The 26,937-nt window shown below is 45.1% G+C and overlaps 12 protein-coding genes across 12 annotated transcripts; 5 read left to right on the top strand and 7 right to left on the bottom strand.

The window, feature by feature from the left end:
* Positions 1 to 229: 229 nt before the first annotated feature.
* N7469_009730 (putative glutamine rich protein) lies at positions 230 to 2,298 on the top strand (the record flags this gene model as incomplete). The annotated part of the gene is made up of 2 exons (XM_056648635.1): positions 230 to 584; positions 635 to 2,298. The coding sequence occupies 2 exons, from the start codon at positions 230 to 232 to the stop codon at positions 2,296 to 2,298; spliced, it is 2,019 nt and encodes a 672-aa protein (XP_056495766.1).
* Positions 2,299 to 2,595: 297 nt separating this feature from the next.
* N7469_009729 (uncharacterized protein) lies at positions 2,596 to 4,845 on the top strand (the record flags this gene model as incomplete). The annotated part of the gene is made up of 1 exon (XM_056648634.1): positions 2,596 to 4,845. The coding sequence occupies one exon, from the start codon at positions 2,596 to 2,598 to the stop codon at positions 4,843 to 4,845; it is 2,250 nt and encodes a 749-aa protein (XP_056495765.1).
* Positions 4,846 to 8,463: 3,618 nt separating this feature from the next.
* On the bottom strand, positions 8,464 to 9,849 carry N7469_009728 (phosphotransferase family protein; the record flags this gene model as incomplete). Its single annotated transcript, XM_056648633.1, has 1 exon — positions 8,464 to 9,849. The coding sequence occupies one exon, from the start codon at positions 9,847 to 9,849 to the stop codon at positions 8,464 to 8,466; it is 1,386 nt and encodes a 461-aa protein (XP_056495764.1).
* A 918-nt stretch (positions 9,850 to 10,767) lies between these two features.
* N7469_009727 (uncharacterized protein) lies at positions 10,768 to 10,950 on the top strand (the record flags this gene model as incomplete). The annotated part of the gene is made up of 1 exon (XM_056648632.1): positions 10,768 to 10,950. One exon carries the CDS (start codon positions 10,768 to 10,770, stop codon positions 10,948 to 10,950), a length of 183 nt encoding a protein of 60 aa, XP_056495763.1.
* A 409-nt stretch (positions 10,951 to 11,359) lies between these two features.
* Positions 11,360 to 11,922, bottom strand: N7469_009726 (uncharacterized protein; the record flags this gene model as incomplete). Its single annotated transcript, XM_056648631.1, has 2 exons — positions 11,360 to 11,833; positions 11,887 to 11,922. 2 exons carry the CDS (start codon positions 11,920 to 11,922, stop codon positions 11,360 to 11,362), a joined length of 510 nt encoding a protein of 169 aa, XP_056495762.1.
* A 4,966-nt stretch (positions 11,923 to 16,888) lies between these two features.
* Positions 16,889 to 17,364, top strand: N7469_009725 (uncharacterized protein; the record flags this gene model as incomplete). The annotated part of the gene is made up of 2 exons (XM_056648630.1): positions 16,889 to 17,080; positions 17,134 to 17,364. The coding sequence occupies 2 exons, from the start codon at positions 16,889 to 16,891 to the stop codon at positions 17,362 to 17,364; spliced, it is 423 nt and encodes a 140-aa protein (XP_056495761.1).
* A 38-nt stretch (positions 17,365 to 17,402) lies between these two features.
* On the bottom strand, positions 17,403 to 18,902 carry N7469_009724 (uncharacterized protein; the record flags this gene model as incomplete). The annotated part of the gene is made up of 2 exons (XM_056648629.1): positions 17,403 to 17,893; positions 17,942 to 18,902. 2 exons carry the CDS (start codon positions 18,900 to 18,902, stop codon positions 17,403 to 17,405), a joined length of 1,452 nt encoding a protein of 483 aa, XP_056495760.1.
* An 851-nt stretch (positions 18,903 to 19,753) lies between these two features.
* N7469_009723 (phosphotransferase family protein) lies at positions 19,754 to 21,313 on the bottom strand (the record flags this gene model as incomplete). Its single annotated transcript, XM_056648628.1, has 1 exon — positions 19,754 to 21,313. One exon carries the CDS (start codon positions 21,311 to 21,313, stop codon positions 19,754 to 19,756), a length of 1,560 nt encoding a protein of 519 aa, XP_056495759.1.
* Positions 21,314 to 22,144: 831 nt separating this feature from the next.
* Positions 22,145 to 22,345, top strand: N7469_009722 (uncharacterized protein; the record flags this gene model as incomplete). Its single annotated transcript, XM_056648627.1, has 1 exon — positions 22,145 to 22,345. One exon carries the CDS (start codon positions 22,145 to 22,147, stop codon positions 22,343 to 22,345), a length of 201 nt encoding a protein of 66 aa, XP_056495758.1.
* Positions 22,346 to 23,426: 1,081 nt separating this feature from the next.
* On the bottom strand, positions 23,427 to 23,960 carry N7469_009721 (uncharacterized protein; the record flags this gene model as incomplete). Its single annotated transcript, XM_056648626.1, has 1 exon — positions 23,427 to 23,960. The coding sequence occupies one exon, from the start codon at positions 23,958 to 23,960 to the stop codon at positions 23,427 to 23,429; it is 534 nt and encodes a 177-aa protein (XP_056495757.1).
* Positions 23,961 to 24,738: 778 nt separating this feature from the next.
* Positions 24,739 to 25,227, bottom strand: N7469_009720 (nucleoside 2-deoxyribosyltransferase domain-containing protein; the record flags this gene model as incomplete). The annotated part of the gene is made up of 1 exon (XM_056648625.1): positions 24,739 to 25,227. One exon carries the CDS (start codon positions 25,225 to 25,227, stop codon positions 24,739 to 24,741), a length of 489 nt encoding a protein of 162 aa, XP_056495756.1.
* Positions 25,228 to 26,360: 1,133 nt separating this feature from the next.
* Positions 26,361 to 26,744, bottom strand: N7469_009719 (uncharacterized protein; the record flags this gene model as incomplete). Its single annotated transcript, XM_056648624.1, has 2 exons — positions 26,361 to 26,643; positions 26,731 to 26,744. 2 exons carry the CDS (start codon positions 26,742 to 26,744, stop codon positions 26,361 to 26,363), a joined length of 297 nt encoding a protein of 98 aa, XP_056495755.1.
* Positions 26,745 to 26,937: the final 193 nt, after the last annotated feature.

Raw genomic sequence — 26,937 nt, 5'->3', positions numbered from 1 at the left:
TGCTAAGATACTTAAAGACTCAATTTGTCTCCTTTTTTTTCCGGTATTCTACCATTAAGCTCTTGTCTATTTAAGAACAAATTGTCTGGCCCATTTTCGCATTTTCCGTTGTCTTTCCTCAAGCAAAGATTTTTGAGATTTTCTTCGAAGAAAAGGAAAAAAAAAAAAGAATAACAATATCGCTACACTTTATAAGACATTGAACTATATTTCTAAGCCATCTTGCAAAATGTCTGACCCATCAAGCAGCAATCAGGCATCTCAAGCCGAGAACAATCTATATCCGCAGCTTCCTTCAAGTCCAACTGCCGAGTCCAGCAATCAACCTCCGAAGCTTCCACCGGCTCCAACTGTCGAGCCGGATAACGAAGATACAAGTTCCAGAAAGATGACGCCGACAGAGAAACTCAGAGTTATTGATGCGATCATAAAGGCGCCAGATGATGAAACAAAAATCCAAGAGTCTATCGAGAAAGCTCTGCCTTTTGATGTGATTGTCAATTTCAGGCAAATTCAAGCAGCCATCCATCCTGACAGATTCCGTGACCCCGCAGAGAACGAAATGGCTAACAAAGCATCTCAAAGTGAGTATCTCATTTCATAAAAGAGGGGCAGTCACTAATATCTGGTCAAGAGCTTGGGTATCTTAGAGACAAGATGGAAAACGGATCTAGCAAAGTGGACAAGAACAACCCCTTTTATTTTGGGAATGATGCTAGTCAACCCCAGCCCCATGTGGAAGAAAACCTGGCCTCGTACCATGAACGGCTCCATGAGAAAGCCACTCCATTTCTACAAGTTCTATATAAGGCTGTGGAGAACGACCCTTCTTTTACTCCGGACAAAAACCCATCAACAGAGATCAAAAGATGCATATCCAAACTTGATGAGATTAACAAAACTATCAAGGAAAAAAATTCACAGAGCAGTCAAGATCCAGATCTTGGAATAGTCCGATATATCGATCTGCTTGGCAAGTGGCGGCCAATGCTGATGGTGGGCGTCGACGAAGGGACAAAAAAAGCCCTGCAGCTGCCATTATTGGAGTATTGCAGGAATATGCATTATCCGGCAACTTGGGCAAATCTCGCTGGTGATGCTGCCAAGGCAAATCAGGAGCAGGGAGTCCCTCAAGAGGCAATTGGAGGTCCTTCTGAGAATAACAACTCAGCCCAGAAACAAATTGAAATGAATGTCACCCAGCACCAACCTTCGAATCTGATACAGCAACCATCCAATGGAACAAACAACCATACAGCGACTGCTGCTCCTGCTCATCAAGGAACAAATCCGCAACATGGTTTCAATATGCAGGGTGCGTCTGTCCCGCAAGCAACATTACCACCCGGTGGTATTACATTACGCAGCGGCGTTACACTACAAGGAGCGAATGGCCAGAGACGGGTGATAGCAATAAAGCCACGCAAGACACATCGTGCTGTTCAGCCGGGATTTACTTCTGCTGGAGAGAAGATCATCTACATTCAACATCTTGGTCTTAGCAATGCCAATTTCGTCGTGACTGATGCCGAAGGTAACATCCGACTTGTCTCCGCATCGTCCGCTGGGGGTCAACCTGCTTTGGGAGGAGCCAAAAAGGCGAAAGTTCCATCTACGCTTCAAGATCCAACTGAAATACAGAACCTACGTGATTTGGTCCGTTGCGGCGGTGAATATGGGTTGGAGTTCGTTGCAATCGGGGAATGGGATACGTCTAGAAAGAGGCTTCCGTTTATCGTGGTGCTCTTTTATCATCAGAATGAGAACGGCAGGTGGGAAGTAGCCCTCTCTCGTTCCTCTCTGGCAAAGATATTGGCAACACGTGAGGCAGAAAACCTGATAGTTGAAAGTATCACCGGCAGTACCAACTTGTCCTTGAAAGAAGCCCTCATGGCTCAACTATCTCCAGGTAAACAGGAATTTGCCTCCCACAATGCCAATCCTCCCGCTTCTCTCCCTTCCAGTGAACAGAATCAGCAGTGGTGGTTCCAGAATCCACAGCATGGGCCATTTCCCAGCTTTCCTGCTGGTCCACCCCTAGAACAGTATCTGAATCAGCCCCAGTTCGCTCCTCAATATATGCAGCAGCCTGTCCCCCAGCAATATCACCAGCCTTTTGCCCATCAGTTCGCCCCTCAATATAAGCAGCAGCCAGTTACCCAGCAGCATTACCAGCAATTTGCTCCTCAGCCCCAGCCTGGGCTCTTCTCCATGCCACCTCAGCCGATCCTCGATCCTGCCATGATGAAACATGGAGCAAACTCCCCGCCTGCGAGCCTGATGGATGAGGAACTTTGATAGAGCGAGGTTAGAGGGATTTCTGACATGATCACTGATTTTCACCCTAGCCCTTGAGCCGGGAAAGAATAGTCAAAGATGTATCCAGAATTTCAGAATAGCAGTAGATTAGTCAAATACAAGTACTTTCTTCAAAGCTTTTGACACCAGGGTAGCCGGCGACAGTTGCTTATTCGTTCATTCATGGTTGAATGGAAGGTTGGCAGTGACCTCCGGAAAATCTTTCTTCCGGAAAACCAGCGATTGGACTCTGACACATGTGATGGCTTCCCACTTCCAAACCAACCAAACAAACCGATGGCTGACCACAGCTCTCCAAATTACAAGGATCTTTATTTGAAGGCAGAAGAGGAACGGAAGCAGGAAGAAAATAGACGAAAGCAGGCAGAAGAGCGTGAGAAGCAGGCAGAAGATCGCGAGAAGCAGGCAGAAGAGCGCGAGAAGGAGGCAGAAGAGGGGAGACGACAAGCAGAGGCACGCAATCAACAAACAACTTTCACGGAGCTTTTACATCACTGCCATGACCTTGTTTCCCGCAAACTGAGGGTCGAGACACCATCTCGCTCAACTACTGGCAAAATACCCCTTCCCACAGGAAAACACTGCCCAACTCGATTGGAACATTGGGATGACTGCCCGGAGCAGCTGCTGAGGGTTTACAAGTCTGTCTATCAATATCTACAACCAGATGCAGGGCAAGCGCCACGCCTGTTTTCGTCTCGACCCGAGTTAGAAGGACTTGGCCGTCGGTTTGCCCGCAAGCCACTCAGTAGCGAGCAAGATCTCGAGGCATATGAGCGGTTTGGAGTCGAAGAACATGTCCATGATATAATAGCCGAGCTGTGCAAAGTCCCTGCGGCCTGTGATGAATTCGGCCTTGGTGATGGAATCCAGTTCAGCAATCACACAAACTCTTTGAGCAGGAATGAATCTTTTGAAGCGGATACAAGCCAGCTGTCCAGCACATCTAGCCCACGACCAGACCAGTTTTGCATTCATCGCGTCGACGGCAACACAAATAGCATTCTGACGACTGTTGAGTATAAGCCGCCTCACAAACTGTCAGTCACAACTCTTCTCATGGGACTACGACCAATGGATCTGTGGAAGGAATTGGTCAGATCAAACAAGATCCCCACGGACCAAAATGCGAAGCTGAAGTACAACGCAGAGCGGCTTGTCTGCTCTGCTATCGTCCAAGAATACCATGTGATGATTCAAGAAGGGCTCGAATATTCTTATTTGACAAATGGGATTGCTCGTGTCCTTCTTCGTGTACCACAAGATGACCCCTCCACGCTTTTCTACTATTTCTGTGATCCTCATAGTGAAGTGGACACTGCAGCCGATACATGTGCCACCCTATTGAAGACCTCTGTTGCGAGAGTGTTATGTCTTTGTTTAATGGCATTTCGTTCACCTGCCCGTGGGCAAGAATGGAGAAACCGCTTGCATCCCACTCTCCATACATGGGAAACAAGCTTTGAGCACACGCGCTCGCAGATCCCGAGAAAAGAACTACAGCAGATTCCCCACTCCGATAGCACAAATCCTGAATTTCCGAGTCCAGAGTCTGGTTCTTCCTATGAACTACCCTCTTCATCTCCTCCGCCACCATCTCCGTCGAAGGGCCGTAGAGTGCCTACACGATCCCAAAACCGCTGTGCACCGTCAGAGCGACCGCGCTCGCAGTCACCTAACTCATCTGGGTCTGATACGAATCAGACGGCTGGCCATAAGCGAAGAATCAGTCAAGTAACTTCTTCGCCGTCCGCTCGGCGATCAGATGGCCAGCAACAGGTAGCGTATGAACAAAAAGACCATTCTCGACGTCGTGCTGCACAGTTTTGTACACAACGCTGTTTACTCGGTCTACAAACCGGGAATGTCCTGGATGAGTCGTGTCCAAACGTGGAATACCATCGCTGGGGCCAAGAGGACCTGACTCAGCATCCTGTCTCGGTCGAACATGTGATGCTTTCACTCAAATGCCAGGTGGATGAGAATATCGATCGTTGCATTCCTGTTGGTGATTGCGGCTCCTACGGTGCCCCATTCAAGCTGACTTGCACCAAATACGGGTACACAGTTATCGGCAAAGGCACCACTTCGGAGCTGTGGAAAGAAGTGTCCCGCGAAGCACAGGTATATCAGCTTCTGCGCAGGGTTCAAGGATCTGCTGTGCCTGTTTTTCTGGGAACAATTGACTTGGCAAAAATCTATTTTCTACACGGTGCTGGACAGATCCGTCACATGCTCGTCATGGGCTGGGGTGGTGAATGCATGGCTACGATGGAGCTGACGCCACACCTCCGCCGAGAGATCCAAAGGTCGAATAAAGAAGTTAGAGCTCTAGGTATAATCCATGAGGATCTCCGACCAGAGAACATCCTCTGGAATGAAGAGCTCGGACGTGCTTTGATCATAGACTTTCATCGCACTACATTGAAGCGTCGACTCATTCTGCAGCGGCCACGAGCCATAAAACGACGGCGAGTCCAACAAGAGTCAGGTAATTTTGATCCCAAACGCCTTCGTGTAACGTGAGGATAGCTGCTTTTCCTAAGGGATGAGCAATTTATTTATGCATGATGTCTTTGCATGAAGCGCGTCAGGTCATATCTGCATGATTGGTTGAGATTGTTACCTGAATCGTTTTCAATGGCTACTTTCCCTCGATGTAACTTTCAGAAGATATACGATTCTATTTTTGTCGACAATCCACAAAGCGATCATCCAATCCTGGCTTTAAGTCTTGACTATCGTGTCATGCCCTGATTCCTGTGAAAATGTGGCATCTAATACATTTTGATACCATGAACTGCCATACAAAGGAAACTATTGTCAAATTGGTAAATTAACTAACTGCTCGACAACACCAGCGAAATAGGACATCCACAAGACTTTCCCAGATTTGCTTCTATTTGCTTCTAGAGGTACATTCCTTCAGAAGGCACCTGGTTGCCGAATTCCCCTGAAAATTTCTGATTAGTTTTGGCCGCTAACTCCAGGAACTTATAGTTCACCTGGGTTGCATTTGCCTCGGCGAGAGCTTGTGCGATTGCCGCGATGTTTTTTAGAAGAAATCAGGCAGCAGAACGTGAGATGCAGACAAAGTTGAATGACACGTAGAAGAGCGCAACCAACAGACAACTTTTACAGAGCTCCTATAACTCTGTCATGATCTCTCAACACGGGAACCGGAATTAACACTACTAAGGTAGAGACTGAATTCGATCGCGTGTTGAGGGGGTCATTCTAAGTACCGCATTAAGCCTCCATAGCCTCCTCATGAAAAGCCTGTCATCTACAGTTTGTGGGAGCGCTATGAGCAACATTATCAGCGGCTTCGCACAGAACTGTTTCAAGTCGCAGACCTCAGTCACGGGAGAGTTACATGAGTACGGTCCTGAAGCAGGATAGATTATATAACGACGATGTCGCCGGATGATACATTTTTCGGGGTCAGACAGCTGATTACCTGTCGGACTTAGCACTGGCCCGCGTGTCATGTTGTTCACACATATTCTTCCTCCTTCCTGATGGCCGACAACAGTTCTCTGGATTACAAATTGCGTCTTGAACAATTAGGGAAAAAGTACGAACAGGGAGAGGAGAGGCGAAAGCAGGAAGAGGACAATAGGACTTGTGACATCTTGTAGCTCGGCTGAGGTTTCATCTTTGTTCAGCTTAGCCTGATGAAGCATAGCATGGATCCATTCAGGCTGAGTTGAAATATATTCCTTATGCTGGGGATCGTCGAGACAATGAACCGAAGTCAGGTCTGCCTTCTCTACCTGATCGGGACTGAATTCTCAATAGCTCACCACACCAGCATCGAGTCCATGAGCTTACACTTCTGAAAATAACACAAAATTAATAAATTTCCCAGCCTATTATCACTGTTTTCTCTTTGAAATTGTTTTCATCTATCCAAACATTCTGTTAACAATCTTAGGCTCAACGGAAAGAGAAAGAGAAACAACGAACCAAATTTCCCTTTTTCGTATGCTATTTCCTTTGCCCTAGTAGATAGCATCTCTTCAAACTTTGTTTCCAACTGCAAATCTTCAAACAGTTCTATAGCTCGCCGAAAAGCACGATAAAAATATTCCCAAGGTTCGTCGCGCAGCTTTTGAATAAGAACTTTAATGTCATCAACCTCGGTTTCAGAGTCTGCTGTCTGCTCTTTAAAGAAGGTTAGTATTTCTCTCTCATATAGGATTTGATAAGATCTACCAGGCTTCTTTCTTGAGAATTTCGGTCGTTCCAGCTGTCTGAGAAGTTCATGTCGAGTGGTTAGGGGAATTTCCGAAAACACAGATCGATAATATAGATCTAAATCTTTTGTATTGCTATATCTTACGATTTTGGTCGAAAGGGGCATTGCGATCTTAACGGGGGGGGGTCAGATTGGATTTACAGGTGATGCGGATGGAAAGTGCAATCCTATTTATAGAAACTTCAAACGCTGTTGCAGAAAATATAATGGTTGTTTGACTAATTTTCTACATATTCATCTGAGAGGAAACCAATATCACAAGATGTGTTATTATTTTCTAATTAAATGACGCTATAGGACGATATTTAGATGTACTCAAAAAACTGACAAATTAGGGCTCGGGCTGCACCGTAGACACAGGCACTCGACATTTTATCTATCGACTTTTGGTGAATTGAAATTGAGCCAAAATAAGATGCTGAACTAACTCGGAAAGGACATCCATGTATGTGATCACGTTTCCCCAGGGCAACCGAAGTTTTATTTCCCAACTCCGTTGCTCCTGAGAGAGGGTCGTCAAAGGTCTAAGATCTTCAACCAGGGCCATAGTTGGAGTCCCTTGGCCAGGTTCGACCCATCTTCCCTGGTGGATCCAGATACAGACATATCCTTTAACACGATCCACAAGCCAAACGAAGTTGCCTCGTGGAGAATTGGCAAATTGGCTGCCTCCATTCAGTAGGTCGACAAAGTAGATATAAAGATCTTCTGTCAACCCTTTGAAATCATTGGGTCGGATATCTGTCAATAGAACAAGCTGAATCTCGGCAAGCAAAAAGCGATTGCTTCTTCGATTATAGAACCTTCCACAGGCATCACTGAGATCAGAGTATATTGGAACAAAATCACCATATACATGATCACTAGTGGGAAACTGGATTATGTATACCCCTATAGGCACTTGTCAGTCCTCTAGAATTTAAGCCTACGGAAATATCCATCAAGTCAAGTAACTATCTTGGTTCATAGTCACCACTTCCGTAATCGATCTGTGCGGAGAGTCTCCAGGGGCGCCAGCAATGGATTCAATATCGTCCCTGAGACATGCAAGTTCCTCATGCCTCTGTTCCCAAAGACCAATTTCTTTGCTCCAGAGAACACTTCTGATCTCATGAAGGTAAAATCGGTTGCTGCTTGCGGGAAACGACTGTTTGCAGAAATTCAATAGCTCATAATGGATTGGTATAAAAACCCCAGAGCTGTCTAGTTGATCAGGCAGCCGAATCAGCTTTGTTCCTATAATTGATTAGTCCGGTAACGGTGAATATAGAGAATACATAGCATACGATGATCTACCATGGAGATTCCAGCTGGAATGCGAGCCTGCATTTTCTCAGTAATAGAATTGAGTCTCGAAAATTCACACAGAATTATAAACAGAAACTACGCAGTCATGAGCGCCCGGAATATATATTGTCTATTAGATGCGGACAAATATCCATAATGTGCACATTCTTGCAGCTAAGGATAAAGATCTATAGAGTCAAACACGACATCGGAATCAAGACCACTTAGTATCAACGTCCAATACGGACAAAGAGAGCGCATGTAACCTCTGAATTTTATCTTTTAGAGTCATTCTTGTATGTTTTTTGACGTTATTTTGGTGATTCATACATTTGAAGTCAATAAGAGCTCAGATATGACTAGAGGCTTCGTTAATCCTTTACAAGCAGAACAGAGGATGTGTATCTCCAGTTATGCGGTGTTACTTCACTGCGACTTTCAATTGATCACACATAACATATCCCGCGATAGTACATAAATGACCCATATTTTGGGTCACATAACATGTATTTTCTACAAAGCTACATTGCGTGCGAATTACGGCCTAGGCATTATTTGAAAGTTGCTTAAAAGCTGACATTAGTACTACATATCCTCTACATCTCGGAGGAAAAACGAGCATTACACTCCTCCTTATATGCCTTAAGCTGCGCCATCTTCATCTGCGTAAATGGCTCCATCTCTGCACGAGTCTTACCATCAAGCAACTCAACCCCGGAACCGTCATTATGTAAGGCGGCCCAATAGATGGTGTCCACGTCAAAACTCTTTCTCGCCGCATAGTCGAACCAAAATCTCCCTGTCCTCCACGAATCGCGCATCCTAGTAGAGAGAGTAGGTCCATCGGGTGGTTTAGACTTTAATGCCATTTCAACTTCCACTCGCTCTAAAGATCGCAAGAACTGTTGCATCCGAGGCTCATAGAGAGCCAAAAAGTCGTCCATCGCGCAGCGCTCAAGCCACAGTTCCGGTCCAGAAAGCAGCAGCCACCAGGGCGGGTCATAGGTAAACTCAGCCGGCATGGCATTTGTGAACTCTAAATCGATAATAGCAGTGATCTGAAGTGTTTCCGGGTCGATGAGCATATTTGAAGGTCGCATGTCGTCGCAAAAGAGGATGGATAGCCCGCACTCCTCGGGATAGTACTTTGGAATCAGCTGTGCAAACCGATGACGGGCAACGAAACGCTCCTTAGCAATTTCCGCATTGTCGGCAAGGTTTCGCTGTCTCAAAAGGTGGATCAAGTGCTCGTTCGCGACCGACTTTAGATAATCGCCTGCACAGTCAAAAGGCGCGGTTGGAAATTGATCGTGAGGGTAGCCGGCAACAGTAGCTAACTCATTCATGTTGTATGTTAGGGGTCTTTTGGCAACGTGCCATCCATCTGAAACATGGTCCTTTGAGATGGCCCCGATATGACTGAACGTAAGTTGAGAAAGTTGGAATATATAAGAGGCGATTTGATGATAGATCTTGTCTAATGTTTTGTTGTCGATGTTCGGGTCTAGAACTATATTCTCTTGATCGGGTTGTTTCAAAATACTCGATAAGAGTATACCATCGACATAATCCATGATGATGAATGGGCCAAGGTGTTGTGGACTCTCTCCCGTTAAACCCCAGCTGTGAACATGAGGAATAGGAATGTCGGTCTTTTGGCGGAGGTAATCCATGACCTGGACTTCATTCGCAACCTTCTCGTCCCTATACACTGTGGCAGTGTGCCCGGGCTTCGGAAACCGAATAATGACATCCGATTGTCCTTCGCCGAAGCTGAAGCGGAAGCTAATGTTGAAAGAACCCTTGAGGAAACCAACATATTGTCCAGTTCCCCCTCCTTCCCGCCGCCCAGCGACAAAAGCTGCTAGTTCAGCCCTTGAATCAAATGCTTGACTCAGCCAGGCCTTGCATTCTTCATCGCCGTTGGTTTCTTCCAACTCGTCAAAATAAGTCTTGAGCGAGGATATCTTTTGCTGAGACATCTGAGCAATTGAAACGCGAGGTGAGATAAAACTCCGTGAAGTCAGAGTCAGAGAATGAAGGAATATTGCAGTATTCCAATCAAATAGCACTAGCAATAAAGCTTCAACCGTGCCAGATAATATAAGTAGCAACACAGGCTGGGTTGGAGAACGGCAGAGGTAGGTATTAATAAAATGCCGCCTCGGGTTGCAGCCCTGAACACGCTCGATTTGCAGGCCCCTCTCCACACCGCCATGTGTGGGTATCTGCCCGCCAAGGTATACGTGGTACATATCCATAAAGAGGACATGATTGGACGAGAGACTGTGCATTACGAGTAGGGACGACTACATAGCAAGAGTACGAAAGCCTCGGAGCCAATAAAATACCATGGGCAACTGTATACTAAGTCCCTCGCACCAGCAATTTCCTAAACTGGGGAAGATTTTTAGATTTTCCCGTTGTGACAGCCAATAAATGGCGTTATGTAATGCCTGTTCTCCTATTCAAGAGTTGACATAATGAACATGCACACTGCGGTCCTGCTGTGTGCTGAATGCCATTCGGACTGGAATATACCTTTATCTTGCAACGTTATTTTGCAACGTGCAAAGTGGCCGGTGGAGTTTAGCGATTTACAGCAGGTACACCATTTCTGATTTCGCTGTCTCCTGAGCGAATTACCGATTAGCTTCATCCTGCTTCTCGGATTATTTAAAGCTGCCAGCTTCCCGTAAATGCAGGAGCACAGCCAGATATTATTCCACGATAGTAATATCAGCTTCTCGATATCCGTGTTACAGGTGGTGAAGATTTTGGACTTAAGCTCAAGACACTCTTGGAATTTACTAACTCATTATTTGGTAGGACCCTTCCAAGTCTATCACTACCACTTCAAGAAATCACTTCGATACAAAGTCACCATCTCAAGCAGCAATATGACAGATAGTGGCAGCTACATCAAAGTCCCTAATGACGAGGAAGAGGAGCGCATGCGAAAGGCAGCAGAAGAATCTCAGCGAAAGCGTGATGAAGCAAGAAAGAAGCGAGAGATGGAAGAGGCGATGAAGAAGGCGGCAGAGAGCTCTCAGCAGCGAAGGAAAGGTGGTGGGAATGTTTAAGCCTCTAAGTTGCTTTCCTGGGTGAGTTCCTCAAATTCTATCTATCGCCACGTGGAGTCTCACTAAGATTTTAAGAAATCTCACGTGGCAGAGACAACAATCACTGAAATTTTCGTAAGGGAGGACGATTGCTATTCGATGATGTTTGATGGTGATTACCAGGAGCGATTGGGGGTTTTGAGTCAGCTTTTTCTATAACGTTTCAAACTGTCACTCACTTCTTGTACATGTGTCGTACATTCTGTATTTCGAGTTCTTTGCGTGAAAGCTGCTTCAACACGGCATTTCCGAGATATTGATATTCTTTTCAAGCTATATGCCTGATTGTGATCCAGAGTAATGCATTAAATGGTGTAATAGTTTAGAGTTTAGCGTTCAAGCGTGTGATTTGTGGATAAATTAAACCAATTCAATACATGAATATGACAGCAATTTCCGCCTGAAAGTCTTCGAAGGCAATGTTCGATCTCTGGACTCCCTGATACCGCTGGTGAATGACACGCCAAAAATCTTCATCGTAGCTTTGACACACAAAACGTCTCAGCTGGTTTTGGGTATCTTCGACACGGGTTGCATTAAAATTCCAGCCAAGTAAAGCTAACTTGAGAAGAATGCTGTAGCTTAAAAAATTAAGGGCAATTTCCACCGAACTTTCGAAAAGTCCATCATGCAGGGCCTTGATAAAGCTTTGATCTGAAGTCAAAGAAGTTCGATTTCTGCTTGAGCCTAAGATCTCACAGATATCAAATAGTCTTCCAGTGTCTTCGTTAAATGTCATTTGTTCTCGGCGTGCACCATTCCCGATCAAAAACGGGATCAAAGCTTTCAAGACCACTTTCGCAGACCTTTGAATGTCAGGTAAAGGGATCCGAGGACGTTGGTTCTGGTTATGTCAGTATATCTTAGATGGGGCTGGGATTTGATTCTAGTACTTACAGGCATCGTAGGATTGGATACTTGTCTAGCCTCCATGTTTGATGGCTGGATAATGGAATGGTAGGTCATACACTTCTGGGCTCCCGACTTAAGTTACTTCCTGGCTGCTTTATACCTCTACCCAAGATGACAAAGTTAAATATCAAAGACAGGATTTTTCCTAAGTGTCATTCGCACCCTGTCCCCAAGTCATTTCGAATTCTTGCGAAAGCAGTCAGCCATTGTGAGGAGAGCTAATTTCAGAAGAGCGATACGGCTGAGCTCCATCAGCGTCTTTGTGCATACGCGCCCAATCGCTTCACCTATATCGATATTCTGGTAGCGGCCATATCAAAGGGGCTCATAGGCTCTTCGTGCATGGTTGCCATCGTAGCTAGTCTACTCGTCGGAAAAGTTTCTTCTGAATCTGGTAGAATCAATTCGCAGCTTCAGTACTATTCTCAGCATCCTGGAGAGCGCTCGAAATGGGCTGATCATGTTAATTAGCTAAAAGCTACTGGAACGATCTAGCAGAGAAGCTATGTCTTAAAAATGTGGTGGATCTTAGTAATATTCCTAGTATTTAGCATATGAAGTAGTGTCCTCAAACGCACTGATATTGCTAAGCAATAAGGAAATTGAATTTTGGATGGTTCATGGGAGAAATTCAATTTGTGCCTCACGGCTATCTTCAACAGCCAGAGATAGGCCAAACAGCCTGGAATGAGGATTTCCAAGGTTCGAGGTCGTTAGATTCTTGCCAACTGAGACTGTAGCAAAAGACTATCTTCTTCATTCAAGCTGTTCAAAGTATGTTGTTCAAGATCATCTCCATTTGACGAATGCAATATTCTCTTTATTGGCAAACGAAGTTCCCCAGGGGGCATGAAATCCAGTGTCAAAAGGCTGTAGAGCAAAATAATGCATTCACAGCTCGCCTCAGCGTTACTGACTCTCGTCAGACTTTCAAGTAGGCTCTTGGGTGCGTATCCAATACAATCAATGAGAGCATTGTGTAGAATGCCAGCATTGATCAAGCATTCGCATTGGTATCGCGAGTATAAGGCATAACAAGCGACAACATGGTAACAAATTTGGAATTCTGGGTGATTCATGTCAAGGTCTATATAATCAGCAAGAGCGAAGGATAGTGTTGTTTTGATGTCTGACTTACAGAACTGCTCTATAATTTCTATCAATTTTGCAGTCTCGGGCTTGGGCGTCGCGATTGACATTTTAAAGCAGAGGTCTATGCGAATATAAATGAATTATTAACTGAAGCGATTTCCCACCGCTATAAAAGATCCTGTATAGTCCGTGCTTCTGGTTCTACGCCACAATTATCATGACTAAAAGCAACGAATTGTGGGCTATGAAACTATGTAATTCAATAGTGCCAAATTCTAGGATAGTGTCTGCGTGCTTTTTTTGATGCCAGTATGATCCAATCCCAAAAGATCAATATTCCTGATGCTTTACCCTCGCGTACGAGTGTCCAAATGACTTATATGCATGTTTATGTATGTCATGATTGCGAAGTGACTGTTCTGTGGCAAAGGGCATTCCTGCACAGTCCCAGCATTGAGGATATCCATTGAAGGAGATGGGAGGCGTAATATGATGGACCTGGACATTATGTTGTCTGAATTTCAGCTCGTCCTGGAATGATCGACTACATGCAGAGCAATGTATAGAGCTCGATACATTTCCTGCTGTGGCCCCCGTCTGAGACCAGTGGACAACGAATCCCGTCGAAGAATATATACTCCAACTAGGAAATCCGAAAGAAGGCTCAGCTGGTAGTAGCTGAAAGTGAGATATAATAAATTTCAAGGTTCCAATAATGGACTTGACATCGAAGTTCCCAAGACAAACCTCTGCTGTCCATATTTCGCCGTTGATGTGGGCTATGGACTGCAACAGTCCTTTGGTCATTGGAATGGTCGTATCTTCCAAAAGAAAAAGTTTCACGCCATCATAGCGGACATAGGCATTTTGTTGCATTGCGACTGCAATCCAGGCCAAGGTACTGCCCTCCGAAATCGCATACATCTGATAGGAAAGCCGAGTCCATAATGTATCATAGAGCATTTTCCGGTCTGGATGGCCAAGAGACATGACTGATGATATACTGAGAATACCGATATATGCATGTTCGGGGTCTAGCCCCATTTTTATTTTCGCTCCAAAGAGCCGCTCGCATGTTTTCGCTAGGGTTTCATTCAGAGGTACAAGCCTCATCCCTGTCTCATCCACACACACAACTTTAAAAAGTCTTTAGCACATAATTTTCAAGGAATTGCACGTAAAAATTACCTGAAGATTGCGTTTCAAAATATGGACGAAGATCAAAAATATCGTTCCGAGAAGGATAATCCATGATTAATAATTTGTGAAGGGATTTTGAAGTTCTTGACCTGTCAGCTTACATAGATGCACAGTTTACTAGCCTCGCTCGATATGCTCTATGGGGCTGTGGGAGCTTCCCTTCTAGATATCTCAAAGAAAATTTTCTTTTGAGGCAAAGAGGAGGTTCATATGTACCTCTAAAGTGATATTGAATTCTGGGGCGTGTTATGTGTCAATTAGTCATTCGAAGGTAGAGACAAACGCAGGATAAACGCTTATTGCCCAGGTGTTGCTCAACCTGCAATTTCAGAGCATATTATGATGCACAATACAGAGTACGGACGAGTTAGGAGGTATTTAAATAGGTAGAGACGTATGTTGCCTTTCAGACTCGGCGTGTGAGAGAAATTCCAACTCAAAACCAATCCACAAGTCCATTCATAATACTAGTAGAAAGATCACTGGATCCAATTTGTATGTTTCTTGAATACATAACACTGTTGAAAGCTAACTTTGAGCGTGAAAGCTTCTGTCGTTTGCCCTTTCAAAACAGGATGTGCTGGATTCAATGGCATGAATGGCCCTGTGGGAAACGAAGATATATTGGACCTTTTTGCAATTCCGCAAACTGCACCAAGGGAGAAACCAGGTCTCAGTTGTTCGGACATCCGTGTGATTCTTCTTGCCTAGAGTGCCAGAAAAAGTGCAAAGTACCCTCAGTGAGGGGAAGTTTTCCTAAGTCCAAAGATAAGAGTACTTAATTGTGGAATACTAGAGTGTCATTCACCTTTAACCAAGGGACAAATTAAATCAAGACTAAAGATTGTATACGGTTATATAGCTATCATAAGGGAACAAACTGAAGTCGCGTTCTAGAATAGTCAAGTTTTGAACTTTGTTTATTTCGTTTACTGAACCTTGCTGTCTGATATCCAGGGAATTTATCCTATAGCCCTAAAATACATTTGAAAAAAGCCCGGTGGTATTTTCAAAGAGCCAGGTGGTCTTTGCCTCATTTAACAAGACACTCATCCTAGCATTCATGGTATAGCTATTGAAATTTGTGGCGATCGCAGTGACTACAATTTGTAATTTCTTTTCAACTCACACAGTGAACTGCGTGATGGTAGAATGATAGTATCTGTAAGGGATGACCGGGATGTTTTGTTCCTTTGGTGCCTCATCCAAGTTTCGAAACCATGCAAGGCTTGAGTGAATTCATAGCCAGGTTCTGGAGTATCGGTTTCGGCAGCAGACGATTGGTTATGTTTGTGACCAGCTTTAAAGCTCTTATAGTGGTTAGAGCCAGATTTAATGATGTCTTGATGTCCTAGTATTGGATAAATGCTCTAGGTAGTACATAAATTAGTTAGAAGCCGGATACGAATGAAAGTGTGGCCAAGGTACTAACTTGGGGCGGTTGGGGTTCACCAAGAACCATACAATCACGCCAGGGTCCTTGTCCAAAGATGTCGAACTTATAAAAATGCTCATATCTGATAATATTCCCCTGGTTGTCATCCTGTACCGCGCCTAGAGCCCCCGGTGGATCTTGAGTGTCTGGGTAAGCACAGCAGAATATATATCGCATGAAAGATGTGAGAAAATACATGATGGTTATGCTCAGAGCGTTCAAAGGTTAAGTACGATTGAAGGGTTCTTCCAAACGAAAACAAAAACAGCTGGTGAGATTTCAGAGAAGATGGTTGTCTAATATATATGGATGTATTGTGCTAGCTAAACCAAAATACCAACGTAGAAGTCTGAGCAGAAGCTTAGGAAGATCCAGCTTGAATGCACCAACAACCCATATTCGTAATAAGCTAGATTTTGCGAATACTTTGCTGACATATTTCTTCTTGTTTACATCTACACAATCAGGAGAGCATTAATGCCTCATTAAAATCGAGCCTTTGGATGAGGCCTTGTACGGGGCTACAACTGAAGAAACCTTGGAATTAGCCAGGAGTTACTTCCGCAGGACTAAGCAAAGGTATTTTGTAATCATGGCTTGTTGATGGCATGTCATATATTCATACACAGCAGAATTGATTTGCTTAAAAGGAAACCGTGCTTGAAGAGACTAGACTAGACTAGAGCTTCGAATTATAATTTGTTGATAATAATTTTCAACCTAATATCACCACATGAGCGGGATATCAATTCAAACCTGAAAGCTTTTAAACCAACTGAACGGTCTTTGCATCATGCATTATTGCTGATGAAGGATACATCGAGCCTTTATTACAATTCTTTCGGGGAGTTATCGTAGCTCCAGTCGGTGATATCTTGACTGTTGATGCCAAAATCTCGGCTCTCTTCTCTTTTCTATTCTCCTGTCAGACTCGAAAATAACGGTGTATTGATGACTCGTTTGATAGGCTAATGTTTATCAATTACACACTATGTAGCCGATCCAGAGCACATTAGAAATTACCCGGCTGTGAATAGGTTGAGATCGTCCCATTGGTTATGTACAATCCGGGCGAAAGAAGTTCTGATTTCTCTATGTCATCACGTGACTCGTTATCACGTGGATGAATGCCCCGCTCCAGCCATGCGAGCGCGGGCTTTCGGGCACCTCTGCAGATTGAATCCCTCCATTTTCATTCCAGCTTCCCTTTATCATAATATGAATCCTGTCACAGCCTTCGCACAGTGACCTCTTCCCGAAATGCGACTCGAACCAGCCTCGGAGGCTACAAAGCAAATACTTGATGGTATAAGGAAACAAATTGCGAATGGACAGACGATTCATTTGAAGAAGAACGCGAGTGGGTGGCAGTATGGGGGCAAGGAATTCAATGAAAATGTGGAGTCTCTTCGACAACAGATGCAACAAGAACTCGGAAATCAAGGATTCAACGTAAAGTCTTCAATTTTCCCTGTTCAAGAATAGGCTGCTGATCACTCTTGCAGGTGGTTGGCTGTACCGTTCGACATTTCGTCAAGGGTGCAAACATATTGAATTATCTTTACCCGGCAAAACGAATCTTGATGATCCCAATAAATGGAATCTCAACTCTCTCAACTGGCGGCGAATCACCACCAGATAAATATTGCTATATCGAGGGTCCTCGGCCGACGCTAGCCGGTGAAAATATTGACGTTGTGTTCATCGGTTTCGAGATAAAAGATGAATATAAATAGCCAATTTCCAGATAAATTTATCAGTTCATCAATGTATTTTAGCATACTGTTTGTGTCAAAGGCGTGTTAAATAGAGGAGAATGGACTTGGATGCCAACCCTCTCGTGTGACGAAAGTACACGGCTATCTGCATGGGATGCAGAGGAAGTCTCGAACCCGGTATTACCTCTAGTCACTTCAGCCTCCTGTTCCGGGTTGAAAGAGAACTGAGGGTTTTCAATAGAACCAAAATCTTCTTGCCAAAGATCAAGATCAAACCCTTCAAAAATGCCCAGGTCTTCCCAAGGATCAAAATTCGGCCACAAGTCCTCATCAGTAATAGGTGTTTGCTTCTCGCCGTTGCGGTTATTTGCTGTTTGGGATGGGTTTGGATCTACTTGAGGTCGTGAAATAAAGGCATCGTTGTTTGGGGGCACGTCGCGACTTGCGAAAGCATTATTGGTTTCGTTTCGCTTATTCCGAGATTGCTCTGTTGTCAAACCGACCTCGAGGGAACGCTTTCGAGTAAGAAATTGGGCCTGATAATGCACTTAAGACTCGTGAGCTCTAGTCTTTCTCGAAGCTATATTCGACCTACCGTTGTCTTCATTATAAATAAGGCGGCATTGGCGTAGCCAATCAGACTTGGCCTTCGCTAGATTGGACCATTCCGTTGACTCTCGAATGGCTTTGGCTAATGATCCAAATTGCGCGTATGATAGGTTTCTGAACGCGGTAAACATATGGCAGAGCAAGACAGATACCCCAGCATCACCGTAGACATGCTCAAACGAAATGTACTTCAACCCATAGCGAATTGCCTTGTGTGCTTTTTCTCCGGCTAGATTATTAAGAGACATAAACTCGGTTATGTGGCCCTGCCCTCTTTTATCGGCGTCTTTTTCGTTCAAAATCAAGATGGAATCGCGAGGACATCTGTAGGTACTTTCTACCCAGGCCAGATAATCTTCGGCAAATGAATATCTGCCTAGCCAGGCACGAAATTTTCCGCTTGTTGAAGTACGACGTTCGGAGATGTCGATGTCGACAAGTCGAGGATCCTGCCCTGACCAATTACTCCGTCTAGAGATAGGTTCTTCTACATCCTTCTTCGCAAAGGCATGTATTTTTTTGGAATGGCGTTGAAGGCTTTCCATGAATAACTGCACTTCATCGAGCTGCTCCGGCAACGGCTGTGACGATTCCTGGTCCACTTCGTCCTGGTTTGATAGTGTTGTTTGAAGGTCATTCAGGCTTAGAGTCTGCGCGTTCGGATTCTCCGAATTTTCATGTTGTCTTTGAGGTTCGCTTGTTGCCAAACGGTGTTCAGATTGTGGTATAACTGTTACGTCGGGGAGATCTAGCATCGGTTCTGCTAAATGCGTCGATTCATGATGTTGTGTTGAACGTAGAGACGGTGAGCTGAGTGTTTGCTCCAAAATTTGAAATGCTGACTGCAACCTATCTCGATGGTGTGGGAGCAGGTCTTGGGGGTCCACATTAGACAAATTTGAAGATAATACAGAAGCAGCGTGCAGGACATCTTCAAGTAGAGACATGCTGACCAGCTAAGCAGATGGATAGCAAATGGAACGCGAGATCTACGGGGGAACGTCGTAGATAAAGTGGCATTCGGTCTTGGCATTAGCCCTGGGGCTAATGCCAAGAACAGGCTCACATCGCTGCATGAGACTGCGTCCGCTGCGCCTCGACACGCACAGACGTGCATTCTGTCATAAGAGGGAGTAATCACAGCAAGGCTTGGAGGCCCGGCGGCCACTGAAACAAGATTATTGGCTGCACCAAGTCTTTTTATTTAGCATATTGCGTCCAACCTACACTTGATCGAAGAATCGTTCTAGGCACGGGCCGGGCACGAGACGCCAGGCGATGCGCTAGTGCAGGTATTGCTTTCTCGTCATTGGGCCTCAATCATTTCCTCCAGTTCCCATACTTCACATAAGTGCAGAAACCGGTCGCCAGTCCTCTTCGATCTCTACATCATGCTAAATATGATGTGTCTGCCATGAGTATTCCTAAGATAGCTGATAGATAAGGTCGATGGTTTTTCTTGGGATGTGAGAATAGATATTTGTCAATACTTATGAATGAATTTGCTCAATAGGAATATTTACCCCAATCAAAATTACCGTGTAACACTTTTTATACAATTTGGAACAACATAGTAATGCCATAGAAGAACAAAGCAAGCTACTTGATCTGGTGCGCAAATTTATGAAGATCTCCGGCCAGAGAACATCCTTTGGAGCGAAGAGCTCGGACGTGCTTTGATCATAGACTTTCATCGCACTACGTTGAAGCGTCGACTCATTCTGCAGCGATACTGTATATCGAAGGAGAGGCATGGTCTCGGTAGCACCAGAGCTTAAGCCTAAGTCTTAGTTACGATTCAGCACAGATCCATCCTCTCCCTCTCTACCCTTTCCTTTTCTTCCCTTTTCATCTCCTTCCACCTAATCTCCTTCATCCGTTGAATCCATCCTACAGTGTACTCATCTGGATCCCAAGTGAGACGCCCTATGCTCCTCTCTTTGAGCTTCAAAGCCACGTATTCCTCCATAAGATTCTTCTCTTCAGGTTCTAAGAGATGAAGCCTATTGCGCCAAACATCACAATTATTGTCGTCTGCATTTTGTGTCTTCCCAAAGAACCGCTGATCAATCTTTTCCCAGTATATGGCATCGAAAGCAAAATTGTGCCTTGCAGCGTACATGATCCAGAAGTTTCCACTCTGCCAGCTGTCCCGCATCTGACTAGACAGCCGCTGGCTCTCAATTAGCTGGTCTTTCTGGATTGCCTCATCCTCGCATTTCCGCATTGCCCCAAGAAACGTCTGAAGTGGTTTCTCATACTCTGCACACCATTCATCCAGGCCTCCGGGCCAATCTTCTGGCTTTTTAAGAAGCAGCCACCAAGGTGGTGCATACGTAAATTCAACCGGAGCAGCATAGGTAAACTCCCAATCGACGACTCCAATAACTTTCTCGGTTTCGTCAATTAGAACATTTTCGGGTCGAAAATCGTCACACCATACTGGAAATGGGCCATTATCCTGCAATATCCATTGCTGCCTTTGCTCCGGGTCTCGAACCAGTTTTCGGAAGAGAAACCTAGCAACAAATTTGCGCCGGAAATTATCTGCTAAGACGTCAATGTCAACATCTGCCTCAATATCTGCCTCATTCCTTTGGCTTTTGAGGTGTGAAAGATGCAACTCCGCCAGGGCTTCAAAGTATGACGAAGCTTTGTCATATGTGGTAGTCGGTAGTTCTGATCGCGGGAGCGTCCCTAACTGAACAATTTCGTTCATAGAGTAGGATAACGGCCGACATGACGCTTCCCATATTGAATTGTTATTCTTGTGCAGGGATCCTATCCGGCTCAAAGAAAGTGTCGCCAGCGAAAGAGAAATCTTGGCCAGTTCTTTGTAGAGAGATTCCAGCCTAACCAGCTCAAGGCCTGGATTAAGTACAGGATTGTCTCCTGCTTGGCGTCCCGGGGTTTCAAGAAGATCACTCATGCTTTCTTTGTGTTGAATATAGTTCATTATGATAAAAGGCCCCAGGTCTGAAGTACTCTCTTTTGTCTCTACCGAGCGAAAGACAGAGGGCACTGGAATGGGCATTTTGTCTGAGGTTTTCTCCAAAATAAATTGCATAGCAGAGACCTCGTTGCGAACTTTTTCTTCGGGAAACATCACAGCACCCGGCAGTGGGAACCGTATGACAGCGCAAAAGTTATTGGTAAAATTCATCTTGAAACAGACATTGAAACCACCAGTGGAGAGGAATTCAAAAAGTTCCCATTGAAGGTCGCTAAACTCTTCAGAAAGAATGATTCCGATGTCATTGTAGATGTCTCCATCAGTGCGAAGAAGTTCTGGCCAGTCCCTCCAGATCTGGGAGCTTATTGCCCAGGCAACATCGTCGTAAGGTTTACATGTGGGCATTTTGAGAGGTATGAATGAGGAGATTGTTTGAGGAAGACAGAAATTTTCAGCACCTTTTAGATGACATAAATTGCTGTGGTGAATGGACAAATATAAGGGGGACAGTATCCAAACCAGCTATCAGGGACAGGTCACATGATAATAATAAAAGTACTTTTCATCGGGATAACAGTAGTCCCGAACCATATCACCTAGCCTTTTGTCTATTATTACCCATCACATCTCCCATCACATTCCCATTATGGACGTATAGCACCACCAGTCATATTGCCCACCATATCATATTCGGCGCTAAGGCCGACGCGGTTTTGGCCTTTCTGTATGCCTAGTCTGCCTTGCGTTCGCCATACGAATCAACCTGCTAGCTGGGCTGCATCTTGCATGTTGCCAGCGTTTAGCTCAGGTTGGATATGCTGCTTGGAGCAAAAAAATAGAAATAGATCTGCAAGAATCATGTCTCAGAGCAAGGATCATATTGGCCAGAGTCTTCCATTCGAATCAACGAAGCGCCATCTGCAGGGTTGGAGGTTGAGTGGGAGGTTGAGTCGAGGAAGGCACAGTCACTCATCCCTCGTGCTCTGTCCATCTTCGTATGAATATAAAAACCCAGGTTGTACGCCCCTTCGAGGTCTAGGAAGTAGAAAAGGCTCTCTCCCCAATCCAGCTGCAAATTTTCCACAACCGCGCCCTCGAAGCAAGCTATATATTTCAAACCTTCCCTGAGGGTCGATTCATTTCGCTGTTTTACAGGTGTGTTGTTAGAAATACGCCGCATCGTCTACAACTAACTAAAGTAAAAAACCTTCAGAGAATCCACAATCTTCTATCACCATGTCTGATAAGACGTTTGTTCCCCCTAAAGGGTTTCAGGACAGGGCAGCGGCCGATGCGGCTGGGAAGAGCTCCCAGGAAAAGCGCAAGCAAAACAAGCAAGAGGCAAAAGATGAGAAGGACAAGGCAGTGGTAGAAGCAGCTGGCAAAAGTTCTCAGGAGAAGCGCACGGGAAACATTTACGATATGTACAAACGTTGACATTATCTATCACTATAGATCTTAGTCTGCCTGCATGCATTGATGATATGCAACAGAATACATTGACAAGACCGAGCTAGTTATGTCATGTCTCCGCGTCTTCGGCCTCTTGTTATACAATTTCGCTTATGATGTTGCGTTTGTAGAATAGCATCGAAGGGTTGAATCACCACCGTGATCTGGATATTGGTAGGATGCATGCGTCTGATTTTGCAGATACCGCTCCTCAAAACGCACCGTAGTAGCCCAGGGCTAGCTTTTAAGAAACGCATACCGCACCGCACTTGGTGGGTAAAATCGGTCGTGTTTTCGTTATTTAAACGCTAAAATATGGAGGTGCGTTGGTGTTTCATGAAAAGTAGAAGTATGAATAGGTCAGTTATATAATTGATTTTATATGGACGATATTTCAAACATAACGCGTCGTGTATCTTACTGCCTAATGTCTCCTTCCCCCAGCGATGACTCTGTTGATGCCTCAGAGTACAGCGATAATGCTATTCGGGACATCTCCGTATTTTTGGCCTTTCAGCCGTACTCCAATGATTGTGGAGGGGTCAGTGCGGTCTTCGAGGGGACAAGCGACACGAAGAGTAGCTGTCTTGAAAGTCAATTGTATAGGTATTTCTAATGAAATACGGGTGCGGATATCAATCGTGTGAACATGTGACAAGTCATTTCGATCAATTCTAAGGGGCTACTAAAATCCAAGATGGATTAGCGTGTTGTAGGTCACGGCTGGGGTAAGAACATATGTGAATAATGTAAAGGGGCGGGCGACAAGAGGAGATCACGCTGACGAACAGGGAATCTGTACAAAATGACCAAGAAAACGTGACTCACCCAAGAAGTGTGCCAGTCTCCTCCGATTCGAAGGGGAATTGATGTGGGGCGATTCACCTCCGGCCGGGTAGATCGTACCCCACAGCCGTTGATTGCCATGGTTGTCCTTCTCAGATTGATTTTCTATTGTTCTATAAGCCAATCCATGGATTTTCTTTTGAAGTCGCAATATCAAACAGCTCAGAACAGTGTATCTATATACTACAAAGCACTAAATACGCTTTCTGTCTCAAGATGGTCAAATTTTCAATCTCTTGGCGACACGTGCAGATCGTCTAATACCTGCAGGGGGTTCCCACTTAGAAGAACCCAAGTTACGTTTGAGAGAAGATTTTTGGGTCTCTTTCAAAACGAGGCCCGCTTCACGTATGATGGGGCTCGCGTCTTGCTGGTCCTCATCTTCTGGCTCGGGCGAGACAATATTACCGGTGACCTTTGTGGCAGAGGAGTCTGTATCGAGTGAGTGGTCGTTTTCAATTTTTTCGAACCGAAGGGCAGGAGAGCTTGTACCAAGGTAGTGTATGGCTTCTGAGATAGTTGGTTCGAGCACTTCGGTATTCTTGGGCTTAGAGGCGGAAGGGTTCGCATATCTCAAATCTGTCTCCTCCATGAGCCACATGACACCTCTCATGTACAAATTCGACTCCGGATTTTCGCCTACTTGGCTCACGACGAAAGGGTGATCGAAGACCTGGCCAGTAAGCCTCATGGAACTCTGTATATTGATTTCTTTACCCTCACCTCTTTTTGGGTTTCGAATAGTGCCGCACATTGAGGCCCCCATCCCAATATACCATAGCCGTGCTCATCAGACGCTGTACCTTGAAAACGTGCTAGCCGGTCTCCCACTTCTGCTTTCGCAGCCTTGATGAGCTCCGCTGGAGGCGTTTGGCAGTCAATTATGACATACCCCAGTGAGCTTACCTCCAACGGCATGAGTGGAGTATGATAATCTGATAGTCTTGTGACAATGATGAAGCGGAAATCCGAGAAGACCACCACGCACGTGATCAGCACATTGGTCAACAAGTGAACTAACGGTGTTTGGACTTTGCGGATGAATAAAATTCCACCACTTGATTTATTCCTGAGGCACTATTTTACCCCAAGCGGCTAGTTTATGAGCGACAAGGCTACGTCGTGCATTGGGGTGAAGCCAACTCCGCCTTTTCTTTTTACGAGACATTTATTCCTGTTCCATGTTCGCTATATCGACCACATGGGTTCAGAGAATCAAATTCACGAAATATGCTAGCTGCTCTGGGATACTCACACCCCGCACGCGGAACCCGAAGGGAGTCATACCAGCCGCATATGGCAGTCTGCTATTGATAGATACTACGACGAGCTTAGGAAAGGTGGCATCAAAGGTCCAGCAATCGATCAAGATGTTTAAATGATGCTTGGCCAGCAAAATTCCAGGGACAACAGGGCGGTTCTCATACTATCGCTTCATGACACCAGGAAATCTCGCAACATGCCATGCTAAAATGATCCGCCATCTTGAAAAGCTCAGACTCGTTCGCTTTTCAGAGGCTCGGACTAAGGAGTCACAAATCGACAGACAACCTCTTCATAATCACCTCGCTCAGCCCATCAACACTATCTACCATTTCAACTCCATATTTCTTGCACGTAACTTCAACGTTACCCCTCTTCCAGTACCCCTCGGGGCAGACTACAATAGCCTTTCCTGGAGCCCGCGCACAGAGCCCAAACTCGAGCAAGCTGACTGACGCCTGGGTAGCTGGGTGGAAGTAGATAACGACAATATCCGCCTTATCCTGCTTTTCGAGCTCCCACTCCACCTGTTCGTGATAAGGAGCAAAATTGATATCCTCGCGCCATGAGCTATCCCAGTCAGCGCGGTATGGATTATAAATAGTCACTGGTGCGTTGGAGAGGGCGGTACATAGACTCTCGCGCCAGTCGTGAGCGTCAACTCTGGAGGTGGTGCCGGCGAGAAAGACTGATGTAGAGCCGCGGGGAGCCTCGTTTGACGGAGCGTAGATGACCTGATTCCGGACTTGGGTTGTCATTCTCAAGAACGCATAGGTATCATTGGGCGTTGTTTGATGAAAACGAGTATGTGAGAGAGGGCGGAGAACGCAGGTTCGAAACATTAAGTTGAGAGTCTTATGCTGTGATATTGTTGGCTAATCAGACCCTATCTCGACTACTGGGTTAGGGGCGGGGTCCACGGATGAATGTTGCAGGCGCTAATGACTAATTCAGAAAGTGGGCTGTTTGATTTTCCTGGATTGCGCTACGGATACCACGCAAGCATGAGGCACTAAATCCTCTAGTTGAAAAAGAAGCGGTTTTTGGAGAGGAAACAAATGGAATTCATCGGAAATGGCGGGTGAGGAGATGCAAAGAAAAGAAAAATCTTGGCGGAACGTCACCTAACTTGTGCCATGCGACCAAAGTGCAGTAATCTGACATAACTCCGGTGTATGCCAACCGTATGCTGCTAACCCGTCTAAAATACACCCGAACTCTCTGCGCTTATGGGCGTTGCCTTGGAATCGGGTCTGCTGAGTTATGTTTTCCATTGTCAATATAAAGTAGTGGGATTTTGATAGGCTCCGGGACGGTAGCAATCACTGCACTACGCAAGATGGGGATTAACCCAATGGAAGCTATGGAGAAGGGAATTAGAATCTGTCAGTGACATTAAGACGCGTCGCAGCCTGTCCCGCAACATCGCCAAAGTTGACACAAATTGCCGTTTGTCTTCGCTTCCAGTCAGCAATTATCTAGCCCTTCGCTTCTGGGCCGCCTCTGGGCTGTCTAAATTAATTATGTCGCCGGCTTTGAGTTGTTTGCCAACTTGATGTCCATGGAAGGAAATTCGAGAAAAATATGGTAATATCGAACCATATAACAACGTCTATGTTAGCTAAATGTCAGACCCTTTATGAATTCAGTCGCTCATCTATATTCGAGAATGCATTACAGAGAGGTTTCAGCAGCATTACTTAATCTATCAGGGTTAGAAGCCACTCGCATGCTTGTTAGATGTATACACCAGTCGTGAGAAACCATCAGTGGACTGGATAGAGCTACTATATCAGGCTCACAATGAGAAATTGGTTGGTAGAGAAGACAGATATCACAGAGAGTTTGTCAAAAGGCCTAGAATGGTGCTGTTCTTCCACATAGATATTCACTACCGTTGACTAATGTGTACAAGGGCATTGAAGTTTTCCTCCTTCATTTGATCAGACCCAGTGAGTGAAAATTCTTCTGGCTTTTCCACATTTGTCGCACGTATATTGCCGATAGTCTTGAAGTATAAGCTTTGCGCCTCTTTGAGCCGCTCATCAGCCTCAGCCTCCTGTCCAGAGACTTGACGTAGTGCCTCAGACAACTTGAATAAGCATCGCGCATACTTAGCAGGATGTGTATTTTTATGGATGGAACTAATGACCCTAGCTTCTTGGAGATGCTGGCTGAAATAACGAAAAATATATGATCAGTAAGATCAGTAAAGAAATACTTCACAGGGCACTCATCATCGTTAGTTCACTCAAACTTACAGTGCCACATCCATTTTCCCTCGTATCAAGGTGCAACAACCCATTTGGTATTCAATGACGCCATTAAAGTCTAGAGCGCGAGATTTGTCGCCCCTAAGCCATATCGATTGACATTCTAAAAGTATTCTTTCCGCGGCTTCGTATTCCCCTTGGAACATTAGAAGCCGTCCTATGGTAAACTTGCAACTGTGTATTTTAGTGTTAAAT

Source organism: Penicillium citrinum (genome assembly GCF_028827155.1).
Source record: "Penicillium citrinum strain IBT 23319 chromosome Unknown utg000009l:1.0-4274883.0:1.0-4276374.0, whole genome shotgun sequence".
Lineage (NCBI taxonomy): Eukaryota > Fungi > Ascomycota > Eurotiomycetes > Eurotiales > Aspergillaceae > Penicillium > Penicillium citrinum.
This window is presented reverse-complemented; position numbering and strand designations above follow the sequence as displayed.